This window comes from Cetorhinus maximus, chromosome 6 (genome assembly GCF_964194155.1).
Source record: "Cetorhinus maximus chromosome 6, sCetMax3.hap1.1, whole genome shotgun sequence".
NCBI lineage: Eukaryota > Metazoa > Chordata > Chondrichthyes > Lamniformes > Cetorhinidae > Cetorhinus > Cetorhinus maximus.
In genome coordinates this window covers 158,061,922-158,087,174 of record NC_135884.1, presented here as the reverse complement: position 1 = coordinate 158,087,174, position 25,253 = coordinate 158,061,922, and the positions used below count along the sequence as shown (strand labels likewise).

Below are 25,253 nucleotides of genomic sequence, written 5' to 3'. Positions count from 1 at the left end.
AATGCTTCCCTTTTCTTTTTGACTAATCTCACAATATCCTTCGTTATCCAAGGTTCCTGAAACTTGCCATGCTTATCCTTCATCCTAGCAGGAACATGCTGGTCCTGAATTCTTATCAACTGACGTTTGAAAGCCCCCCACATGTCAGTTGTTGATTTGCCCTCAAACATCTGCCTCCAGTCTAGGTTCCTCAGTTCCTGCCTAATATTGTTATAATTGGCCTTCCCCCAATTAAGCACCTTAATCCGAGGACTCCTGTTATCCTTATACACCAGTACCTTGAAACTTACTGAATTATGATCACTTTTCCCGAAATGCTCCCCTATTGAAACTTCGACCACCTGGCCGGGTTCATTCCCTAATACCAGGTCCAGTATTGCCCCTTCCCTAGTTGGACTATTTACATATTGTCTCAGGAAGCCCTCCTGGATGCACCTTACAAATTCTGCACCATCCAAACCCCTAGCACTAAGTGATTCCCAGTCAATATAGGGAAAGTTAAAATCACCCACAACAACCCTATTGCTTTTACATCTTTCCAAAATCTGCCTACACAACTGTTCCTCAATTTCCCGCCGGCAATTGGGAGGCCTATAGTAAACGCCCAACATTGTGACTGCACCCTTCCTATTCCGGAGCTCTACCCATATTGCCTCGCTGCATGAACCCTCCGAGGTGTCCTCCTGTCATACAGCTGTGATATTCACCTTAACCAGCAGTGCAACACCCCCACCTCTTCTACATCCCTCTCTATCCTGCCTGAAACTTCTAAATCCTGGAACGTTTATCTGCCAATCCTGTCCATCCTTTAACCAAGTCTCTGTAATAGCAATAACATCGTAGTCCCAAGTACTAATCCAAGCTCTAAGCTCATCTGCCTTGCCTGTTATACTTCTCGCATTGAAACAAATGCACCTTAAGTCCCACTCGATATTAATTTTAATGTTTCTCAAGTTGCTCATTTTAACAGATTTTGAAGTCCTACTTTAGAATTTATCCATTAATGAAGCACATGACATTTATACAGGATAAACCAGTCCTTAGATTTGAATACGTTTATGAAGGTCAATCCTCACAAAGATCAAAGAAATGACAGAAGAATGTTTAACCCCAATGACTGGAACCATAACTCTAATCTCATTACTTTGCTCTTTTCTTGTATCCTTTTATTTACTTTGAAAAGGGAATTTGTTAAGTATTTATAATGATGTTACAGTTGCTGCCACACAGTTACTTGTCATAAATTATTTAATGGTAAAAATACTCTGCTACCCTTGCCTTTTATACTTCTTCCATCAGTCTATCCTTGTGTTACCAATTTATTAGCCAACAGAAATAATCTTTTATTTAGTGATTAAAATGAAATAAAAAATAATTCAGTAAAGAAACAACCCTAGCAAAACTGGAGTCAATGGGAATCGAGGGAAAGCTCTCCGCTGGTTGGAGTCATACCCAGCACAAAGGAAGATGGTTGTGGTTGTTGGAGGTCAGTCATCTCAGTCTTGGGAAATCACTGCAGGAGTTCCTCAGGGTAGTGTCCTCGGCCCAACTATCTTCAGCTGCTTCATCAATGACCTTCCTTCCATCATAAGGTCAGAAGTGGGGATGTTCGCTGATGATTGCACAATGTTCAGCACCATTTGCAACTGCTCAGATACTGAAGCAGTCCATGTCCAAATGCAGCAAGACCCGGACAATACCCAGGCTTGGGCACACAAGTGGCAAGTAACATTTACGCCACACAAGTGTCAGGCAATTACCATCTCCAACAAGAGAGAATCTAACCATCGCCCCATGAAGTTCAATGGCATTACCATCACTGAATCCCCCACTACCAATATCCTGGGGGTTACCTTTGACCAGAAACTGAACTGGACTAGCCATATAAATACTGTGACTACAAGGGCAGGTCAGAGGCTGGGAATCCTGCAGTGAGTAACTCACCTCCAAAGCCTGTCCACCATCTACAAGGCACAAGTCAGGAGTGTGATGGAATATTCTCCCCTTGCCTGGATGAGAGCAGCTCCAACCACGCTCAAGAAGCTTGACACCATCCAGGATAAAGCAGTCCACTTGACTGGTATCTCTTCCACAAACATTCACTCCCTCCACCACCAATGCACAGTAGCAGCAGTGTGTGACACCTTCTAGATACTCTGCAGGAATTCACCAAGGCTCCTTAGCACCTTCCAAACCCACAGCCACTACCATCTAGAAGGACAAGGGCAGCAGACAGATGGGAACACCTGGAAGTTCCCCTCCAAGTCACTCACCATCCTGACTTGGAAATATATCACCGTTCCTTCACTGTCACTGGGTCAAAATCCTGGAACTTTCTCCCTAACAGCACTGTGGGTGTACCTACACCACGTGGCAGCGGTTCAAGAAGGCAGCTCACCACCACCTTCTCAAGGGCAATTAAGGATGGGTAATAAATCCTGGCCTAGCCAATAATGTCCACATCCCGTAAATGAATTTTAAAAAAAGCTGAATGCAGAAAGTAAAGTGGAGAACTGAAAAGCAAAAGAGGGACAGAGAGTGTCAGAATAGCGGCTAACATAAAAGGGAACCCGAAAGTCTTTTACAAAACATAAACTTAGTTACTACAGAAAGGGTAGGTCTGATTAGGGACTGAAAAGGAAATCTTCCTGTGGAGATAGAGGACAAGGTTGAGGTACTGAATAAGTACTTTGCTGGAGAAGAGGTGGCAGTGGGAAAATTGCAAAGGACAAAAATATATAATGATGACCTATTTAAAAGGTTAACAGTACTCAAAAGTAGAAAAATCACCTGGCTTGAATGTGATGCATCCTATTTACTGAGAGAAGTAAGGGTGAAAATTTCTGAGAGTCTGGCCACAATCTTCCAATCCTCCCTAGATATGACAGTGGTACCAGAGGACTACAGAATTGCAAATGTTACACCCCTGTTCAAAAAAAGGCTATAGGGATAAAGACAGCAGTTAAAGGCCAGTCAGCTTAATGCCAGCAATGGGGAATCTTTTAGAGACAATAATCTGAGACAAAATTAATTGGGAAAGTATGGCTTAATAAACAAATGCCATCGTTGCTCCCAATGCGGTCTCCTCTACATTGGAGAGACCAAACGCAAACTGGGCGACTGTTTTGCGGAACACCTGCGGTCTGTCCGCAAGAAAGACCCAAACCTCCCTGTCGCTTGCCATTTTAACACTCCACCCTGTTCTCTTGCCCACATGTCTGTCCTTGGCCTGCTGCATTGTTCCAGTGAAGCCCAACGCAAACTGGAGGAACAGCACCTCATCTTCCGACTAGGCACTTTACAGCCTTCCGGGCTGAATATTGAATTCAACAACTTTAGATCCCCACCCCGTTTCTCTCCCCCCCCACCCCCCTTTTTTTTTCCCCAATAATTTATATAGATTCTTCTTTCCCCACCTATTTCCATTATTTTTAAATCTAAAACTAAAACCTTGTTAGTCTGTCCACCCCACCCCCACTAGAGCTGTACTTTGAGTGTCCTGTCTTCCATTCTTAATTAGCACTTTTCTTAGACAAATATCACCACCTTCAACACCTCTTTGACCCTTTTGTCTGTGACATCTTTTGATTATCTGCTCCTATCACTGCTTATCTCCACAATCACCACACCCTCAACGTCTCTCTTCCACCCCCCACCTCCCCCACCCCCCCCCACCCACCTTAAACCAGTTTATATTTCTCCCTTCTCCTAACTATGCTTCAGTTCTGCCGAAGGGCCATGAAGGCTCGAAACGTTAACTGATTTCTTCTCCGCCGATGCTGCCAGACCTGCTGAGTTTTTCCAGGTAATTCTGTTTTTGTTTTGAATGCCAGCATAGGTTTGTTAAAGGCAAATTGTTTTTGACTAACTCGATTGACTATTTTAAGGTAATGGAGAGAACTGATGTTGTGTATATGGCCTTTCAAAAGATGCTTCACAAAGTTCCACATAATAGACTTGTCAGAAAAATTGAAGACAACAGGGTAGAAGAGACAGTGGTAGCATGGACACAAAATTGGCTAAGAAACCGAAAGCAGAGAGAGTGTAGTGGTGAACAGTTGTTTTTCAGACTGAACAAAGGTATCCAGTGGTGCTCCCAAATGGTTGGGACAGGGCCCCTTCTTTTTTACATATCTTTTTTTTCTTTATTCTTCTTCATGGGATGTGGGCGTTGGTGTCAAAGCCAACAATTGTTGCCCATCCCTAATTGCCCTTGAACTGAGTGGCTTGCTAGACCATTTCAGAGGGCAGTTAGAAGTCAACCACATTGCTATGGGACTTGAAGTCACGTGTAGGACGGACCAGGTAAGGACGGCAGATTTCCTTCCCTAAGGGGGATTAGCAAACCAGATGGGTTTTTACAACAATTGATAGTTTCATGGTCACCATTATTGAGACTAGCTTTATATTCTAAATGTATTAATTGAATTTAAATTCCATCAGTTGCCATCATGGAATTTGGACCCATGTCCCCAGAGCATTAGCCAGGGTCTCTAGATTACTTGTCCTGTGACATTACCACCATCTCCCCATAAAATAACCTAGACTTGGATATACACAGCATAATTTCAAAGTGTGCAGATGTCACAAAACTCATATGTTGTAAACAATGAGAAGGATAGTCACAGACTCCAGGACAGGTAATCCAGTAAAATGAGCACAAATGTGGCAGATGAACTTCAACACAGAAGTGTGAAGTGATCCATTCTGGTAGGATGAATAAGGAGAGGCAATATGAATTAAATGGTACAGTTTTAAAGGGTTTGGAGGAACAGAGACTTGGGGGTGTAGGTAGACAAATCTTTAAAAGTGATGGGACACATTGCTTTTTTTTTAAAAAAACAACCTTCATTCAGGATCCTTGGTTTTATAAATAGAGACAGACTACAAAAGCAAGGAAGCTAAACCCAACCTTTATAAAACACTGGCTAGGCCTCAGTTGGAATAGTGCGTCCAATTCTGGGCACCATATTTTAGCAAGGATGACAGGGTCTTGGAGAGGGTGCAACATTTACTAGAATGGTCCCAGGAATGAAGGACTTCAGTTATTTGGAGAAACTAAAAAAAGCTGAGACTGAGACCGTAGAGCAGAAATGTTGAGGGGTGATTATCAATTGTTTAGATAGAGGAAGTATTCGGGTCAGTAACCAGAGGACGTGGATTTAAAGTAATTGTCAAAAGAATCAGATGAAATGAAGGAAAAATGTCTTACACACAAGCTGTTGTGATCTGGAATACATTGTCTTAAAGAGTAATGGAAGCAGATTCAAAAGTAAAAGGGAATTGGATAAATACTTGGAGGGAAATATTTGCAGGGTTATGAGGAAACAAAGGGAAACTGGGAATTTTTGGATAGCTTTTTCAGAAAACCAGTAAAGGTATGGTGAGCTGAATGGGCTCCGGTTGTGCTGTACATTATATAATTCAAGTCATGCAAAACTTTCCATAATTTTGAAAGCTTCTTAGATTCTCCTTCCCATAACGTTACTAGGCAACAACGTATCCATGGCGTCACCAGGCCATCTCATTCCAGGTCTTAAGAGGACTGTAGCCGGCCTGGTTTCACATTGTGCCCACAATGTGGACTATGCCAGTGCCATTCGGCAATATGTACGTTCCCATCCTCGGTTTTACCTCATTTCACTCTGGTATAGTGTTTCCGATTCTTCAGAGCATTACCCTTAGATAACTTTTTTTTATTCTTTAATAGGACATGGATGCTGCTGGCTAGGCCAGCATTTTTATTCCCTATCCCTAATAGCCCTTGACAGCAAATAAAATCTGCATTTTCTCCAAAGACCCTTTATTCACAGCGTGGTTTACTAAACATCATCCTTTACCTGTGGCTCCAGGGCTGCCCAATCGCCATAACTCCAGCTGCTCTGGGAACTGAAACAGGAGCAGATTTACCTTCCGGCTGCAACACACCAGGTTTCGCTGTGGAAAAGTCAAGGAATAGACCTTAGAAAAGTTACGGTGCAGAAAGAGGCCATTCAGCCCATTGAGTCTGTGCCAGCCAAAAAGAGAAAAAAGAAACTAGCTGCTCATTTTAATCCCACTTTCCAGCACCTGGTCCATAACCTTGCAGGTTACAGCATTTACAGCAGATCCAGGTACCTTTTTCAATGAGTTGAGTGTTTCAGCCTCGACCATCAACTTAGGCAGTGAATTCCAGACACCCACCACCCACTGGGTGAAAAAGCTTTTCCTCATGTCCCCTCTAATCCTTCTACCAATCACCTTAAATCTATGTCCCTGGTAATTGATCCTTCAGCCAGGGGAAACAAGTCTTTACTGTCTACCCTATCTCGGCCCCTCATAATTTTGTACACCTTAATTAGATCGCCCCTATTTAATTGATTAAAAAATTTACCCGTCTCTCTTTCATGTTTCTCCCATCCTCCTCCTGCCATATACACTGCATACACCATTCCATCCATGAGGGTAGGTTGACTGACTAGTTGGAACATGTTCTTTAACATGAACCATTCAGTCATGTTCAATATTTTAACCTTTCCTGCAGTAATTTCACATGGCACCACCTACAGGATGACAGGAAACACTTGGGACGTTTCTGCTTTTCATTCCCCAATTCTTTTCAGCCTGAAGGCTCGACTCTTGCTGGGCATCTGACTTACCTCCTGCACCCTGCTATTTAAGCATAGAGTCGAACAGCACAGATGGAGGCCATTTGGCACATCGAGTCTATGCCAGCTCTCTCTGGAGCAATCCAATCAGTACCATTCTCCCACTCTATTCCTGTACCCCTGCAAGTTTATTTCCTTCAAGTGCCTGCCCAGTTTCCTTTCGATATCAATCATCTCCGTTTCCACCATGTGCATAGGCACTGCCGACTAGGCAGCAGGCCCGGTCTTTACCACTCGCTGCACAAAAAATTTCTTCTTTACATTCCCCCCCTGTATCTTTTGCCAAAACCTTAAATCTGTGTTCCCTGGTCCTTGTATCATCAGCTAATAGGGAAACTTCTCTTTGTCTGCCTTATCTAAATCTGTCATAATCTAGTACACCTTTGAGACAGATTTCCCTTCAACCTCCTGCTTTCCGAGAAGAACAACCCAGCTTCTCAAAATCTAATCTGGTAACTAATCACCCCCACCCCATCCCGGGAACCATCTGGTAAATCTCCTTTGCACCCACTCAAGGACCCTCACATCCTTCCTAAAGTGTGGTGACTAGAACTGGACGCAATACTCTAGTTGTGGCCTAACCAGGGGTTTAAGAAGGTTCAGCGTAACTTCCCTGCTTTTGTGCTCAATATCTCCATTTATGAAGCCCAAGGTCCCATTGGCTTGGCTAACCACTCTCTCAATATGCCACCTTCAAAGGTCTATGTACATGAACCCCAGATCCCTCTGTCCCTGCAAACTCTTTAGAATTGTGCCATTAAGTCTATATTGCCTCTCCCATGCATCACCTTACACTTCTCTATTAAATTCTATCTGCCACTTGTCTGTCCATTCTTTAGCTTATCTGTGTCCTGTTGCAGTGGTTTGGTATCATCCTCACTGTCAGCCACACCTCCAAATTTAGTATCATCTACAGATTTTGAAATTTTACTCTATTTTCCAGTATTAAGGTCTTTTATATAGGTGCGGTACCCCGTATCTGGGAAGCTCAGGACCAGACGTGTACTGGATATGGGGATTTTCTGGATTCTGGGATCTGGGCTGGGGAGGGGGTGGTGGGGGAATAGGATAACTGAAGCTGGGCTGATTTCTCCACCCAGCTGGACACAGCTGGGACAGGGAAAGGAAGGGATGGGATGAAGGGCAGACCAGGCCGGTTTCCACCGTTAATCCCAGGCCCAACGAGCAGAGGATCAGTGTGCCATGACCTGGATATCTTGCTAAAACTATACAAGGCTCTGGTTAGACCACACCTAGAATACTGTAAACAGTTTTGGTCATCTTATCTAAGGTCACATGATTTAAGGAAAGATGTACTGGCATTGGAGGCAGTCCAGAGAAAGTTCACTAGGCTGAACCCCGGTATGGAGGGATTTTCTTATGAGGAGAGGTTGAGTAGGTTGAGCCTGTACTCTTTGGAGTTTAGAAGAATGAGAGGTGACCTTATTGAAAGATATAGGATTCTAAGGGGGTTTGACAGGGTAGGTGCTGAGAGGTTGTTTCCCCTTGTGGGAGAGTCTAGGACCAGAGGGCATAATCTCAGAGTAAGGGGGCGCCGATTTAAAACAGAGATGAGGAGGAATTTCTTCTCTCAGAAGGTAGTGAATCTGTGGAATTCTTCACCGCAGAGGCTGGGTTGTTAAGTATATTCAAGGCTGAGATAGACAGATTTTTAATTAGTAAGGGAATCAAGGATTATGGGGAAAAGGTGGGAAAGTGGAGTTCTGGATTTTCAGATCAACCATGATCTCATCAAATGGCAGAACAGACTCGATGGGCTGAATGGCCTCCTTCTGCTCCTACGTCATACATGATGGACAGCAATGCCTGATGGCGGATTGTATAGTTTTCAGGTCAGGTCCCAGTTTTTGGGCCCTTCCGGATTTTGAGATGCTGGACAAGGGGGTCCGGTACCTGTATAGCAAAAAAGCAGTGGTCCTAGCACCATCCTAGAGGAACACCATTGTCTATAATACTCCAGTCCGAAAAGCAATTGTTTACCACAACTTGCCATTTTCTGTCCTTAAGCTAATGTTTTATACCAGCTGGCACTAACCCTCCTATTCCAGTAGCCTCAATTTTGTTAACAGCCTTTCATGTGCGACTTTATCAAATGCTTTCTTAAAATCCATTCAGAGGCAACATCCACTGCATTACCTTCATCAATCTTCTCTGTTACTACTTCAAAAAATTCAATTAGCTTAGCCAAGCACAGTCTGCCTTTTACAAATCTGTGCTGGCTCTTCTTAAATAACTCAAAGCTCTTGGAGTACCTGTTGTTTTTTTCATGATTGTTTCTAAAACCTTCCCCGTCACTGATGATAAGCTGACCAGCCTGTAGTTACTAGGTTGTCCTACGGAACCTCATTACTACAGCTTTCCAATTCCTACGTTCAAACCATCTGCGGACTATGACTGTCTTTGCTCACAAGCTCTGCAGCCCAGAATTCAAGTCAGAATTCCACTTCTTGGTCTGTGTTGGAGAGTAATTAGATGCAGATACAGAGCACATGGTGGCTCCAACAAGCACTTACATGTGGGAAGAGGATTTTGCGGAGAGCAGCTTCATACGATTTGGTTTCCACTAGCTCCATCATGGGACGAATGACGAGCTGGGCATCCAAACCTTATCCAGGAGAAGAAAGTAGTTCAGGAAAAGTTCCACCTCATAGCTTACCTAACATAGAAATAGATTTGATCCACTCACCGCCTGAAACAATAGCAGACTTGGTGTGAATGACAGCCCTCACATCGTGGGAGTGGTGTTTAAAGGTCTTTGTACGAACCCACTGAGTGTCAGCAACTCCTGACTTTACTGCAAGCAACTGGAATTGGACAACAGTTCCCTCAGATGTCCCAGCAGCAATGCTGTCCTCAGCCTTCAGAGAGAAAGATCCCGATCAGCAGATTGTACAACAGAGCCTGGGAGTGACGAGCTGGGTATTATAACTGAGTGGGGTGTGATTGAACCAGTGGCAGAAATCAGCCAACATAAAGAGCCAGTATCACTCACCTTGTTCACTGCCAGCGTCAGCACATCACAGTTCGTGACAGGGTGTGTTTTCAGCAGAGTTCCTGTCTTCCAATCCCAGAACTGCACTTTCCCCGCTGAATCTGCACTCACAATGGTGTAATCACTCAGGAAGCAGAGACTCCACACCACACATTCACGGCTGTGGAAAACAGTATTACCGCGATCCACCAGAATACGGCGTGTGCAGTGACCTGGAGAGAAAGGAAATGATGAACACGGGTGAATGTGGCAATCAGGAGGAGCTGGGATTCAGTTAAATACCATAGATTGAAAAACTGGGCACTGACCCAGAGCAAATAACAGCATAAACACACAACAGGTAAAAAAGCTTCTAAACTTTTAAAAAACGTATTTAGTTTTGCTCTCAGTGAATCTGAGCTAATTCGAGAGTGCTTCACAGTCATTTTCACAGAGTCTCGACATCAGAGTGAGAGAAGACAGTCATCTGAGTGGATTCACCAGCGCAGAGTCCACAGTATGTGCCATCGAGAAGATGCACTGAAGAATCTTGCCAAGCATCTCCTAAACCTGCGACCTCTACTACCTAGAAGGGCAAGGGCAGCAGCACATGAGAACACCACCACTGGCAAGTCACTGGGTCAAAAGTCTGTAACCCCCCCTCCCTAACAGCACTGTGGGTGTACCTTCACCACACGGACATCAGGTATTCAAGAAGGAAGTTCATCATTACTTCAAGTGCAGTTAGGGATAGGCAATAAATGTTGGCCTTGCAGCAAAATGCCCACGTCCCATGAACGAATAATAAATTTCAAACCCAGGCCTCTGGGCTGAAAAGGCAGCATACAAACTGCTTCAATCTGTTCACTTTGTCAACTCAAGCCAGCAGGCTTTACCCTGGTAAGAATCATAAACACACCAACTTACCAGACTTTACATCAAAAACTCGGATAATGTCCAATGACCCTGTTGCAATCATTGTGCCCGACTTGTGCCAGGCCAGAGAAAGTACACGACCTGCCAGAGAGAGAGAGAAGCCCATCACCTTACTGCTGCTAATTTATAGAATCTTATGGTACAGAGAGAAGCCATTAAGCCCACTGTGTTACTATTAGCTCTTAGAAAGATCTATCTAATTAATCACTTTCCTGCTCTTTGCTATAGCCCTGCAATTCTTTACTTTTCGAAGAATTCGTCACCCAAAAAATTCTCACCTCCCCTGGGTTCTTTTGTCAATTAACTTAGATCTGTGTCCCCTGGTTAGCAACTCTCCAGCCACCAGAAACAGTTCCTCCTTATTTACTCTATCAAAACCCTCATAATTTTGATAACTTTCTTGCTTTTGTATTCTGTGCTTCCATTAATAAAGCCAAGGATCTCATAAACCATTTTAACTGCCTTCTCAACTTGTTCCATCACCTTCAAAGATTTGTGTAGGTATACCCCCGGGGCTCTCTGCTCCTGCACCTGCTTTAAATTTGGTTTATATTCTTCCTTGCAAAATGCATCACACATCTTTACATTAAAATTCATCTGACACATGTCTGCTCATTTCTTTAGTCCGTCTATAGTCACTTCTTCGTATTTGTTCACAGGAGGGCAGATTTCCTTCCCTGACGGACACTAGTGAACTAGATGGGATGTTACAACAATTCAATAGCTACATGGTCACTATTAGCAGCGTTTTAGTCCAGATTTATTTAATTATTTAATTTAAATTTCTCAGCTGCTGTGGTGGGTTTTGAACTCATGTCTCTGAATGATTAGAAAATGAGTTTTGATTACTAATAAAATTAGTAATGGATTAATTAACAGGACAAAGCAGCCTGCTCGATTGGCACCACATCCACAAACATTCACTCCCTCCACCACCGGCACACAGTAGCGGCAGTGTGTACCATCTACAAGATGCACTGCAGGAATTTAGCAAGGTTTCTTAGACAGCACCTTCCAAATCCACGACCAGTACCACCTAGAAGGACAAGGGCAGCAGATAGATGGGAACACCACCACCTGGAAGTTCCCCTCCAAGCCACTCACCACCCTGACTTGGAAATATATCGCCGTTCCTTCACTGTCACTGGGTCAAAATCCTAGAACTCCCTCCCTAACAGCACTGTGGGTGTACCTACACCACATGGGCTGCAGCGGTTCAAGAAGGCAGCTCACCACCACCTTCTCAAGAGCAATTAGGAATGGGCAATAAATTGTGGCCAGCGAAGCCCACATCCCAAGAACAAATATAAAAATATAACCACTATGCTACCATTCCCCTGAAATCCATTCACGCTTTTCAGCCAAATTGCTGTCTTTATTCATAACCTATTGCTCTTGGCGAAGAAACTCATACAAACCCCCACCATCCCGCAAACTCACATCCTAACTGCAGTTACAGGCAGCCCCTCCTGTGCTGGGCAACACAGAGACACAGCAGCCACCTGACTGACCCTCCAGCCAGACCATGGTTCCGGGTTCAGGATTACTGCTATAACAAAAGACAAGACTCTGCTCACCTTTTTGGCGATCCAGATTTCTCTCAAACTGAAGCTTTTCTGGAACAATCTCAAACAATTTGACTGAGCCATCTTCACATCCGACCTGCAGGTAACAGAGGCAAAAAAACCATCAGCGACCAGTGCACACAAAACTGGACCAGAAACACAGCTAGATGTAGCAACCATATTAAAATAAAATCCTTCACTTCACTTCACGCACCCACAAGGGATAAAAGCTCTGAAGGGAAAGAAAACTTTTTACAGACACTCAGCAGCCACTTTAAATCTGATAAAATATATTTTCCTCATCATCAAACACTCCCAGGACAGGTACAGCACAGGGTTAGATACAGAGTAAATCTCCCTCGACACTGTCCCCATCAAACACTCCCAGAACAGGTACAGCACGGAGTTAGATACAGAGTAAAGCTCCCTCTACACTGTCCCCATCAAACACTCCCAGGACAGGTACAGCACGGGGTTAGATACAGAGTAAATCTCCCTCGACACTGTCCCCATCAAACACTCCCAGGGCAGGTACAGCACAGGGTAAGTTACAGAGTAAATCTCCCTCTACACTGTCCCCATCAAACACTCCCAGGACAGGTACAGCATGGGGTTAGATACAGAGTAAATCTCCCTCTACACTGTCCCCATCAAACACTCCCAGGACAGGTACAGCACGGGGTTAGATACAGAGTAAATCTCCCTCTACACTGTCCCCATCAAACACTCCCAGGACAGGTACAGCACGGGGTTAGATACAGAGTAAATCTCCCTCTACACTGTCCCCATCAAACACTCCCAGGTCAGGTACAGCACGGGGTTAGATACAGAGTAAATCTCCCTCTACACTGTCCCCATCAAACACTCCCAGGTCAGGTACAGCACGGGGTTAGATATAAAGTAAAGATACCTGCAAATAGAGAAAGAAATATTTGTATCCTCGGGTGTCCCAATGTGCTCACCACCAATTTTTGATATTTTACTGCACAGTCATTGCCTTCGACAAGGATAACTTTGTACTAACCGCCAGATGAGTCTCCTCACTGTTACAGCTTATGCACCAAAGTGGGCCTCCAAAAGCATCTAGTCTGTACTTCGGACAGAGTCGCTGCAGGTCAAATTCGATGATTTCTCCATTTAATCCAACGCTCAGAAGTCGATTCTCACCAATCCAGCTGATTGCTTCAATAGACCGTTTCTCATTCCCGGGAATGACCTATAAACAGAAAAGGTTAAATTAATCAATACTATGCCGTATGAATATCCTTCTGTTAATTGATAGCACATCTCAGGGCATAAGTATGCAATGCAGAAAGGAAAAACAGGAATGTACATATCGAATAACTTTGACATCACTAAGAGCTTCACATATAATGAATTACTTATTTTAAGTGTAGTGACCATTTTAACTTAGGAAAACACTTAAGACAATTTGTGTACAGCAAGATCCCCCACCAGCAATTTGATGAATGACCAAATCGTCCGTTTTTAGCAATGTTGATTGAAGGATAAGTACTGATCAGGTGAAGTCCCATGTTCTTCTCTAAATAGTCCTGTTGGAGCGAGGGCTCACTCGAACTTTTCGTTTATAACATGGTGCCCTCACCACTGAGCCTCCGACGGCGCGACGTTCACTCAGTACTGACCCTTTGACAGGGCAGGGCTCCTTCAAGACTGACCCTTTGACAGGGCAGTGCTCCCTCAGTACTGACCTGCCTACAGTGCGGTGCGCTTTTGGTACTGATCCTCTGACAGTGCGGAGCTCCCTTGGCACTGGCCCTTTGACAATGCAGCGCTCCCTCGGTACTGACCCTCCGAAAGTGCAGCAGGATTTCAGTGCTGACCCTCTGACAATAGGATACTCCCTCGGCACTGACCCTCCGACAGTGCGACGCTCCCTTGGTACTGACCCTCCAACAGTGCGACGCTCCTTCAGTACTGACCCTCCGACAGTGCGACGCTCCCTCGGTACTGACCCTCCGACAATGCGACGCTCCATCGGTACTGACCCTCCGACAGTGCGACACTCCCTCGGAACTGACCCTCCAACAGTGCGACGCTCCCTCGGTACTGACCCTCCAACAATACGACGCTCCCTCAGTACTGACTCTCTGACAGGGCGGTTCTCCTTTGGTAATGACTCTCTGACATTGCAGCACTCCCTCAGTATTGACCCTCCGACAGAGTGGTGCTCCCTCAGTACTGACGCTCCAACAGTGCGACGCTCCCTCGGTACTGGCCCTTCAGCACTGCAGCGCTCCCTCGGGACTGACCCTCCGACAGCGCAGCAGGATTTCAGTGTTGACCCTCTGACAATAGGACACTCCCTCAGTACTGACCCTCCAACAGTGCAGCGCTCCTGCAGTACTAGCCCTCCGACTGTACAGCGCTCCCGCGGTACTGGCCCTCCGACACTGCAGCGCTCCCGTGGCACTGGCCCTCCGACAGTGCGGTGCTCCCTCAGTCCTGACCCTCCAACAGTGTGGCGCTCCCTTGGTACTGATGCTCTGACGTTCCCTCAACAATGACCCTCCAACAGTGCGGCACCTCCTCAGTACTGACGCTCCGACAGTGCAGCGCTCCCTCGGTACTAACCCTCCAACAGTGCAGCAGAATAGCAGTACTGACCCTCTGAAAGTGCAGCAGGATTTCAGTACTGACCCTCTGACAGGGCGGTTCTCCTTTGGTACCGACCCTCCGATTGTGCGGCGCTCCCTTGGTACTGACCCTCTGACAGTGTAGCGCTCCCTCGGTGCTGACCCTTCAGCAGTGCGGTGCGACCTCAGTATTGACCCTCCGAATGTGCAGCACTCCCTCAGTATTGACCCTCCGACAGTGCCGCACTCCCTCAGTATTGACCCTCCGACAGTGCCGTACTCCCTCAGTACTGACCCTCCGACGGTGCCGCACTCCCTCAGTATTGACCCTCCGATGGTGCCGCACTCCCTCAGTATTGACCCTCCGACAGTGCCGCACTCCCTCAGTATTGACCCTCCGACAGTGCCACACTCCCTCAGTACTAACCCTCCGACAGTGCCGCACTCCCTCAGTACTGATCCTCAGACAGTGCAGAGCTCGGTCAGTGAATGTTGAAAGGTTTGGGTTGTGTCCCTCACCACTCCGGGGCCCGGATTCCCCCTCCCCTTCCCGGATTCCCCCCCAACTCCCCCCCACCCCCTCCCCGATCCCCCGCCCCCTCCCCGATCCCACCCCCCCCGATCCCCCCCCACCCCCCTCCCCGATCCCCCCCCCCCCACCCCCCCTCCCCGATCCCCCCCCACCCCCCTCCCCGATCCCCCCCCACCCCCCCTCCCCGATCCCCCCCCCACCCCCCCTCCCCGATTCCCCCCCACCCCCCCCACCTCCCCCGATCCCCCCCCCACCCCCCTCCCCGATCCCCCCCACCCCCCCCACCTCCCCCGATCCCCCCCCACCCCCCTCCCCGATCCCCCCCCCACCCCCCCAATCCCCCCCCACCCCCCCGATCCCCCCCACCCCCCCTCCCCGATTCCACCCCCCCCTCCCCCCCTCGATTCCCCCCCTCGATTCCCCCCCCCTCCTCCCCCTCGATTCCCCCCCCCTCCTCCCCCTCGATTCCCCCCCTCCCCCCCCGATTCCCCCCCCGATTCCCCCCCCCTCCCCCCCCGATTCCCCCCCCCTCCCCCCCCCGATTCCCCCCCCCTCCCCCCCCCGATTCCCCCCCCTCCCCCCCCCGATTCCCCCCCCCTCCCCCCCTCGATTCCCCCCCCCCGATTTCCCCCCCTCCCCCCCCCGATTTCCCCCCCCCCCCCGATTTCCCCCCCCCCCCCCGATTTCCCCCCCCCCTCCCCCCCCGATTCCCCCCCCCTCCCCCCCCCGATTTCCCCCCCCTCCCCCCCCGATTCCCCCCCCCTCCCCCCCCTGATTCCCCCCCCCTCCCCCCCCTGATTCCCCCCCCCTCCCCCCCCTGATTCCCCCCCCTCCCCCCCTGATTCCCCCCCCTCCCCCCTCGATTCCCCCCCCCGATTCCCCCCCCCCGCCCCCGCCGCGGTTGTTACCTTCTCCTGGATGGAGTTTTGGGTGAAGTTGATGATTTCCAGGCTGCCGTCCTCCCGGGCCAGAGCCAGGCGGTCCCCCCGCCCATCCTGGGCCAGAGCGCGGATCCCGCTCGGGACAAACTGGAAGAAGCGGACCCGGTGAATGAGAAACTCGCCCATCCCGGGGGTTTGGAGCCGGGTCTCCTCACGGTCCGCGTGTGCTCGCCTTTCACCCGGAAACAGACCCGCCGGGCAGCGGAAGTGACGCGGGCGGGAAGCCGAGGGCGGGAAAAGCGGAGAAGAAGAAAATGGTTCAAATCCCCGTCCAGCTGCCCCGGTGAGAGACCCGGACCCGGACTCCCGCAAACCCCCCCCCTTCCCCCCCGCCCTCTGACCCCCTCCCCTGCCCCCCCCCCCTTTATTTCATGTTTCCAGCATCCGCACTAATTTGTTTTTAATGATTTTTTATGTTTATTTTTAGTCCCGGAGAGGGTTCTGGCTCCGAGTGGCTGATGCTGGAACTTCAGGGAGAAATCGAGTCCCGGGGCCAGAGCGGCCTCCCTGGAAACCTGATGGGCGACCTGCACTTCAGCAGAGAGGTGACAACCCCGCCCCCCTGAGCCCCGCCCCCTGCCCCCCTGAGCCCCGCCTCCCCGTCCCCCTGAGCCCCGCCTCCCCGTCCCCCTGAGCCCCGCCTCCCCGTCCCCCTGAGCCCCGCCTCCCCGTCCCCCTGAGCCCCGCCTCCCCGTCCCCCTGAGCCCCGCCTCCCCGTCCCCCTGAGCCCCGCCTCCCCGTCCCCCTGAGCCCCGCCTCCCCGTCCCCCTGAGCCCCGCCTCCCCGTCCCCCTGAGCCCCGCCTCCCCGTCCCCCTGAGCCCCGCCTCCCCGTCCCCCTGAGCCCCGCCTCCCCGTCCCCCTGAGCCCCGCCTCCCTGAGCCCCGCCTCCCCGTCCCCCTGAGCCTGGTCCCCCTGAGCCCCGCCTCCCCGTCCCCCTGAGCCTGGTCCCCCTGAGCCCCGCCTCCCCGTCCCCCTGAGCCCCGCCTCCCCGTCCCCCTGAGCCCCGCCTCCCCGTCCCCCTGAGCCCCGCCTCCCCGTCCCCCTGAGGCCCGTCCCCCTGAGCCCCGCTCCCCCGTCCCCCTGAGCCCCGCTCCCCCGTCCCCCTGAGCCCCGCTCCACCGTCCCCCTGAGCCCCGCTCCACCGTCCCCCTGAGTCCCGCTCCACCGTCCCCCTGAGCCCCGCTCCACCGTCCCCCTGAGTCCCGCTCCACCGTCCCCCTGAGCCCCGCTCCACCGTCCCCCTGAGCCCCGCTCCACCGTCCCCCTGAGCCCCGCTCCACCGTCCCCCTGAGCCCCGCTCCACCGTCCCCCTGAGCCCCGCTCCCCCGTCCCCCTGAGCCCGGTCCCCCTGAGCCCCGCTCCCCCGTCCCCCAACCTGTCCCAACTCTTTCCCCTCCTCCCCCCGTCCCAATCCTCCCCTCCCCCTGTCCCAATCCCCACCCCCCCTGTCCCAATCCCCACCCCCCCTGTCCCAATCCCCACCCCCCCTGTCCCAATCCCCACCCCCCCTGTCCCAATCCCCACCCCCCTGTCCCAATCCCCACCCCCCCTGTCCCAATCCCCACCCCCCCTGTCCCAATCCCCACCCCCCCTGTCCCAATCCCCACCCCCCCGTCCCAATCCCCCCTCACCCGTCCCAATCCCCCCTCCCCCCGTCCCAATCCCCCCTGTCCCACTCCTCCCCTCCCCCCTGTCCCACTCCACCCCTCCCCCCTGTCCCACTCCTCCCCTCCCCCCTGTCCCACTCCCCCCCTCCCCCCTGTCCCACTCCCCCCCTCCCCCCTGTCCCACTCCCCCCCTCCCCCCTGTCCCACTCCCCCCCTCCCCCCTGTCCCATTCCCCCCCTCCCCCCTGTCCCACTCCCCCCTGTCCCACTCCCCCCTCCCCCCTGTACCACTCCCCCCCTCCCCCCTGTCCCACTCCCCCCTGTCCCACTCCCCCCTCCCCCCTGTCCCACTCCCCCCCTACCCCCCCTCCCCCCTGTCCCAATCCCTCCCTCCCCCCTGTCCCAATCCCCCCCTCCCCCCTGTCCCAATCCCCCCCTCCCCCCTGTCCCAATCCCCCCCTCCCCCCTGTCCCAATCCCCCCCTCCCCCCTGTCCCAATCCCCCCTCCCCCCTGTCCCAATCCCCCCCTCCCCCCTGTCCCAATCCCCCCCTGTCCCAATTCCCCCCACTCCCCCAGGTCCCAAACTCCTCCTCCCCTGAATCCCCCCCCCCCCCCCCCAAAGACCCTGAGTGTCCTCGGCCCAACCATCTTCAGCTGTTTCATCAATTATCTTCCTTCCATCATAAGGTCAGAAGTGGGGATGTTCGCTGATGATTGCACAATGTTCAGTACCATTCGCAACTCCTCAGATACTGAAGTAGGCCATGTCCAAATGTAGCAAGACCTGGACAATATCCAGGCTTGGGCTGACTAGTGGCAAGTAACATTCGCGCCACACAAGTATCAGGCAATGACCATCACCAACAAGAGAAAATCCAAACATCGCTCCTTGATGTTCAATGGCTAGGAGGCCATTGAAGTTCCCCTCCAAGCCACTCACCATCCTGACTTGGAAATATATCGCCGTTCCTTCACTGTCACTGGGTCAAAATCCTGGAACCCCCTCCCATGTACCCACACCACATGGACTGCAGCGGTTCAAGAAGGCAGCTCACCACCACCTTCTCAAGGGCAACTAGGGATGGACAATAGAGGATCAACCATGATCACATTGAAAAGCGGAGCAGGCTCAAAAGGGCCAAATAACCTGCTCCTCCTATTTTCTATGTTTCTGTTCTGTCCCTTTCAGGTGTGTGTACCTTAGTGCCGTACCTGAATACTTTAGGTTATTAGCCCTAGGCTGTTCCTGTTTGTGGTTCCTGCCTTTGCTATGGGGCACAATTAACTGTGCTCGATGTTGCTAATTAGTAAGATGGTTTTGCTTTGCTATTTTCTGGATTGAGTAATCTCTGGTGCATTTAATTCCCTCTCCCCTTCCCCAGGGAGTCCCAATACTGATAATTGGCCACCACATCCTGTATGGTAAAGTCAGCCGTCTGGAAAGGCCATTTGCGGTACTAGTAAAAAAGGCTGCTGCAAGGGCAGGAGCTGAGAGTCCGATGGAAATGGAGAAAGCTGAGCAAGGAGTGAGTGAAGAAAGCGTTTCACACCGTTACCTAATCACCGCACTCATCAAGAAAAAAATCATCTTCAAAACCCGTCCCAAGCCCATTATTACGAATGTGCCTAAAAAGCTATAGTGGGACTGTACCCACCGACAGGACTCTTCCTGAACAGCAGATCTGCATATCGTCAGGTGACTGAATACTGGATATTAAATGACTGTTTGTCTCCGATTGTGACATTTGCAGAATACCTGTAGCATTTTCTTCGGGAACTTTACCTCAGAAAGTAGATTGTTAAAAGATGAACCTATGTTTAAAACATATTTTATAGCAAACTTGTTGATTTTTTAAAATTATATATAAATAATAAGTATTTCCTTTTGTTAGTCTTTCCTTCTCACTAACAATATATCGACAGGAAGCCATGAAACTGGGGTTTTGGTTGAAATAGAGACTTATAGGGAGAGCAAGTATTTTTAGGAATATTTCACTGTGTGCAGAAATCAATATAACTAATCAGACGATGTAACCTGTGTTGGCACATACACAATAGAATCAGTTCTGTTGAAGGGTCATGAGGACTCGAAACGTCAACTCTTTTCTTCTCCGCCGATGCTGCCAGACCTGCTGAGTTTTTCCAGGTAATTCTGTTTTTGTTTTGGATTTCCAGCATCCGTAGTTTTTTGTTTTTATCACAATAGAATCAGCTGTACAACGTAATCTGTGCTGGCCTGGGCTATAGACAAAAGGACCTGGACTGGAACTGACACACCTCCTGAGATCCTCATCATCATAGATGCCAATCTTCAGATAATTTGATTCACCCCATGTGATATCTTGAAATGACTGAGTGCACTGTGTACTACAAAAGCTATGGGCCCTGAGAACATCCTGGCAGTAGCGCCAAACCCTTTTGCCCCAGAACTAGATGCCCCCCTAGTCAGCCGTTCTAGTACAGGTACAACACTGGCATCTGTCTGACAAAGTGGAATACATAGCAAGATCTGGACAACATTCAGGCTTAGGCTGATGATCACCAAGTAATGTTCATGACATACAAGTGTTGTACAAGTTACAATGACCATCAACAAAATGATCATGTCCTGGGGAGGTGGTAGCATAGCGGTAATTTCACTGGACGAGTTTTTTCTCATGTCCTCTTTAATCCTTCTACCAATCACCTTAATGCTAATGCTTTGGGGACATGGGTTCAGATCCCACCGTGGCAGCTGGTGGAATTTAAATTCAATGAATAAAATCTGGAATATAAAGCTAGCCTCAATAATAGTAATCATGAAACTATCGTTGATTTGTCATAAAAATGCATCTAGTTCACTAATGCCCTTTAGGGAAGGAAATCCGCCATCCTTATCTGGTCTGGTCTACATGTGACTCCAGACCAACAGCAAGGTGGGCAGCTCTTAACTGGTCTCAAGGGCAGTTAGGGATGGGCAACAAATGCTGGCCTTGCCAGCGATGCCCACATTCCTGAAAGAATAAAAAAAGTTTGACCACCTACCCTTGATGGTTAACTGGATTACCTTTGCTGAAACCCCATCATCAGCATCCTGGGGGTTACCATTGACCAGAAACTGAACTGGACTAGCCATATAAATACTGTGGCTACTAGAGCAGGTCAAAGGCTGGGAATTCCATGATGAGTAACTCTCCTCCTGACTCCCCAAAGCCTGTCCACCATCTACAAGGCACAAGTCAGGAATGAGATGGAATACTCCTCACTTGCCTAGAACCATAGAAAAGTTACGATGCAGAAAGAGGCCATTCAGCCCATCGTGTTTGTGCCGGCCAAGAAGAGAAATAAGAAACTAGCTGCTCGTTTTAATCCCGCTTTCCAGCACCTGGTCTGTAGCCTTGCAGGTTACAGCATTCCAGGCTTAGATCCAGGCACCTTTTTCAATGAGTTGAGCGTTTCAGCCTCAACCACCAACTTAGGCAGTGAATTCCAGACATCCACCACTCTCTGGGTGAAAAAGTTTTTTCTCATGTCCTCTTTAATCCTTCTACCAATCACCTTAAATCTATGCCGCCTGGTAAATGACCCTTCAACCAGAGAGAATCAAGTTTTTCCTGTCTACCTTATCTAAGCCCCTCATAGTTTGTACACCTCAATTAGGTCACCCCTCAGCCTCCTCTGCTCTAAGGAAAACAATCCCTGCCTATCCAATCTCTCCTCACAGCTGCAATTTTCAAGCCCTGGCAACATTTTTGTAAATCTCCTCTGCACTCTCTCTACAGCAATTATGTCCTTCCTGTAATGTGACCAGAACTCTACACAAAGTTCCAGCTGTGGCCTAACCAGCATTTTATATAGTTCCATCATTACATCCCTGATTTTGTATTCAATGCCTCGCCCAATAAAGGACAGCATCCCATATGCTTTCTTGACCACCTTGTCCACCTGTCCTGCCACGTTCAAGGACCTGTGGTCATGCACTCCGAGGTCTCTCACTTCCTCAACTCATCTCAATAACTTCCTGTTTATTGAGTATTCCCTTGCTTTGTTTGCCCTCTCCAAATGCATTACCTCACACTTTTCCGGATTGAATTCCATTTGCCACTTCTCCACCCACTCAACGAAAAGCATTGACATCATCCTGGAGTCGACAGTTACCCTCTTCACGATCAACTTCTCATGCCCTGTGGAACCCCACTGGAAACCATTTTCCATTTGCAAAAACGTCCATCAACCTTTGTTTCCTGCCACTGAGCCAATTTTGGATCCAACCTGCCACCTTCCCCTCACTTTCCTGTCCAGTCTGCCATGTGGGACCTTGTCAAATGCCTTACTGAACTCCATATAGACAACATCCACTGCATTACCCTCATCAATCCTTATTACCTCAAAAATTTGTATTAAGTTGTTAAGACACGATCTTCCCCTAACAAAACCATGCTGACTATCCCTGATCAACCTGTGCCTTTCTAAGTGACAGTATATCCTGTCTCTCAGAATTGATTCCAATAATTTGCCCACCACTGAAGTCAGACTGACCGGCCTATCCCTTGCACCTTTTTTAAATAATCGTACAACATTCGCAGACCTCCAATCCTCTGGTACATTGCCAGTATCTAATGAGGAATGGAAAATGATCCTCATTGCATCCCCTATTTCCTCCCTGGCTTCCTTCAACAGTGGGATACAATCCATCCAGCCCTGGTGACTTATCCACCTTCAAGGATTTCAGTCCCTCCAGCGCTTCCTCTCTCACTATGCTTTTCGTATCTAATATTTCACACTCCTCCTCGTTAACGAGAATGTCTGCATCATCCCTCTCCTTAGTGAAGACAGAGACAAAGTGCTCATTGGGAACCTTGCCCACATCTTCAACCCTCAAGTTACCATGTACATCTCTGATAGGCCTGACCCTTTCCTTAGTTATTCTCTTGCTCTTAATGTACTGGTAAAACATCTTTGGCTTTTCTTTGATTTTACCTGCCAATATTTTTTCATATCCTCTGTTTGCTTTCTTAATTTCTGTTTTTACTTAACACCTGTACTTTCAATACTCCTCTACAATATTAAGATTTTTGTGACTGTTATAAGCTTTCTTTTTCTGTTTTATCTTACCCTGTATGCTTCTGGATAACCAGGGGGCTCTAGATTTGACAGTACCACCCTGTTTCTTTGTGGGGACATGTTTACACTGTACCTGTAGAATCTCCCCTTTGAATGATTTGACACAGTTTTTCCTTCGAATAGCTGTATCCAGTCTAATCTCGCCAACTCACCTCTGAGCTTCATAAAATTTGTCTTCCCCCAATTTAGAACTTCTACTCCTGTCCTATCTTTGTCCTTTCCCATAATGGTGCTAAATCTAACTGTATTATGGTCACTATTTCCAAAATGGTCCCCCACTGCTACTTCATCTACTTGCCCAGCTTCATTTCCTAAAGCTAACTCTAGAATTGTATCTGTTACGTGCTGGGTAAAAAAGTTCTCTTGAATGCAGTTCAAGAATTTTACACCCGTGCCCTTCACACTGTTTATACCCAATTGATATTAGGGTAGTTGAAGTCCCCAAAGATCACTGCCCTATTGCTTTTGCACTCAGAAATCTGTCTACATATTTGCTCTTCTAACTCCCTTCCATGAGAACACAATAAATAGGAACAGGAGTAGACCACTTGGCCCCTCGAGCCTGCTCCACAATTCAATAAGATTGTGACTGATCTTGTGTTTCGATTTCCACATTCCCATCTACCCCCAATAACCTTTGATTCCCTTGCCTAACAAGAATCTATCTACCTCTGCCTTAAAAATATTCAATGACCCCGCCTCCACCACCTTCTGAGGCAGAGAATTCCAAAGTCGCACAGCCCTCTGAGAGAAAAAAAATCTCATCTCTGTCCTAAAAGAGTGACCCCTAATTTTAAAACAGTGCCCCCTGTTTCTGGACTCACCCACAAGAGGAAACATCCTTTCCACATCCACCTTGTCAAGGCCATTCAGGATCTTGTAAACTTCAATCAAATCACCCTTCACTCTTCTAAACTCCAGTGGAAACAAGCCCAGTTTGTCCAACCTTTCCTCATAAGACAACCCACTCATTCCAGGTATCAATCTAGTAAACCGTCTATGAACCGCCTCCAATGCATTTACATCCTTAAATAAAGAGACCAAAACTGCACACAATATTCGAGGTGTTGTCTCACCAATGCCCTGTATAACTGAAGCACAACATCCTTACTTTTATGTTCAATCCCTCTCACAATAAAGAACAGCATTCCATTAGCCTTCTTAATTACTTGCTGTACCTGCATATTAACTTTTTGTGACTCATGTACCAGAACACCGAGATCCCTCTGCACCTCAGAATTATGCAGCCGTCCTCCATTTAATTAATACTCTGCTTTTTTACTTCCTGCCAAAGTGAACAACTTCACATTTTCCCACATTAAACTCCATTTGCCAGATCTTTGCCCACTCACTCAACCTACCTATATCCATCTGCAACCTCCTCATGTCCTCTTCACAACATACTTTCCCACTATTAGGGGGTCTATAGTACATTCCTAGCAGTGTGGCTGCCCTTTTTTTAAATTTCTGAGCTCAACCCATATGGCCTCATTTGATGCTTCATTTAGTATATCATCCCTCCTCACAGCTGTAATTGTTTCTTTAACCAATAATGCTACACCCCCCACTTTTTTATCCCCCTCCCTACCCTGCCTGAAAGCTCTATATCCAGGGATGTTGAGCTGCTATTTTTGCCCCTCTTTAAGCCAAGTTTCTGTTCTAGCGATGATATTATGCTGCCATGTGTCTATCTTGCCCTCAGCTCATTGGCTTTATTTACTATGCTCCTTGCATTTATATATATAACTTTTAACACTGCCAAATTCCTGTGCTGTACACTTTTTAACCTGTGCTGCTTCTGTCTTTTAGAATCACTCACTAATTCTCCATCTCCTGTTCCCTGCTCTGAGTTTGCCCTCAGGTTCCCATCCCCCTGCCAGTTTAGTTTAAACCCCTCCAGCAGCACCAGCGAATCTCCCTATGAGGATATTCATCCCAGTCCTGTTCAGGTGTAGACCGTCCGGCTTGTACAGGTCCCACCTTCCCCAGAATCGGTTCCAATGCCTCAGAAATCTGATGCCCTCTCTCCTACACCAGCTTTCCAGCCACGTGTTTATTTGCTCAATTCTCCTAATTCTATACTTGCTTACACGTGGGACTGGCAGTAATACTGAGATTACTGCTTTCGAGATCCTGCTTTTCAATCTCCTTCCTGGCTACCTAAAGTCTGCTTTCAGGACCTCATCCCCTTTCCTACCTAAAGTATTGGTATTAATGTGGACCATGACCTCTGGCTATTCACCCTCCCCCAGAAGAATGTCCTGCAGCCGCTCGATGACATCCTTGACCCTGGCACCAGGGAGGCATTCTGAAGTCACGTCTACTGGCACAG

The 25,253-nt window shown here is 48.7% G+C and overlaps 2 protein-coding genes across 4 annotated transcripts in view; one reads left to right on the top strand and one right to left on the bottom strand.

Moving 5' to 3' along the window:
* The window catches only part of utp4 (UTP4 small subunit processome component), a 44,526-nt gene extending 28,129 nt beyond the window's left edge, over window positions 1-16,397 (bottom strand). Inside the window, exons 1-8 of the mRNA XM_078544711.1 lie at window positions 16,178-16,397; window positions 13,165-13,356; window positions 12,153-12,237; window positions 10,567-10,656; window positions 9,661-9,872; window positions 9,355-9,526; window positions 9,182-9,273; window positions 5,841-5,937 (exon numbers count right to left, since the gene is read on the bottom strand). Coding sequence (XP_078400837.1) covers window positions 5,841-5,937; window positions 9,182-9,273; window positions 9,355-9,526; window positions 9,661-9,872; window positions 10,567-10,656; window positions 12,153-12,237; window positions 13,165-13,356; window positions 16,178-16,336 — 1,099 coding nt within the window. The 5' untranslated portion in view covers window positions 16,337-16,397. The remainder of the gene's footprint in view (window positions 1-5,840; window positions 5,938-9,181; window positions 9,274-9,354; window positions 9,527-9,660; window positions 9,873-10,566; window positions 10,657-12,152; window positions 12,238-13,164; window positions 13,357-16,177) is intronic.
* Window positions 16,384-25,253, top strand: part of chtf8 (CTF8, chromosome transmission fidelity factor 8 homolog (S. cerevisiae)) — a 17,442-nt gene continuing 8,572 nt past the window's right edge. For 2 of the 3 annotated variants that reach the window (XR_013576978.1, XR_013576979.1), the window contains exons 1-3: window positions 16,384-16,493; window positions 16,638-16,755; window positions 19,201-19,514. Coding sequence is in view for 1 of the 3 variants with exons in the window: in XM_078544743.1 (XP_078400869.1) it covers window positions 16,465-16,493; window positions 16,638-16,755; window positions 19,201-19,458 (405 nt within the window). In the remaining 2 variants the exon portion in view is untranslated. Of the gene's footprint in view, window positions 16,494-16,637; window positions 16,756-19,200; window positions 19,700-25,253 lie in introns of those variants that run through there. The other variant, XM_078544743.1, reaches the window with a different exon arrangement.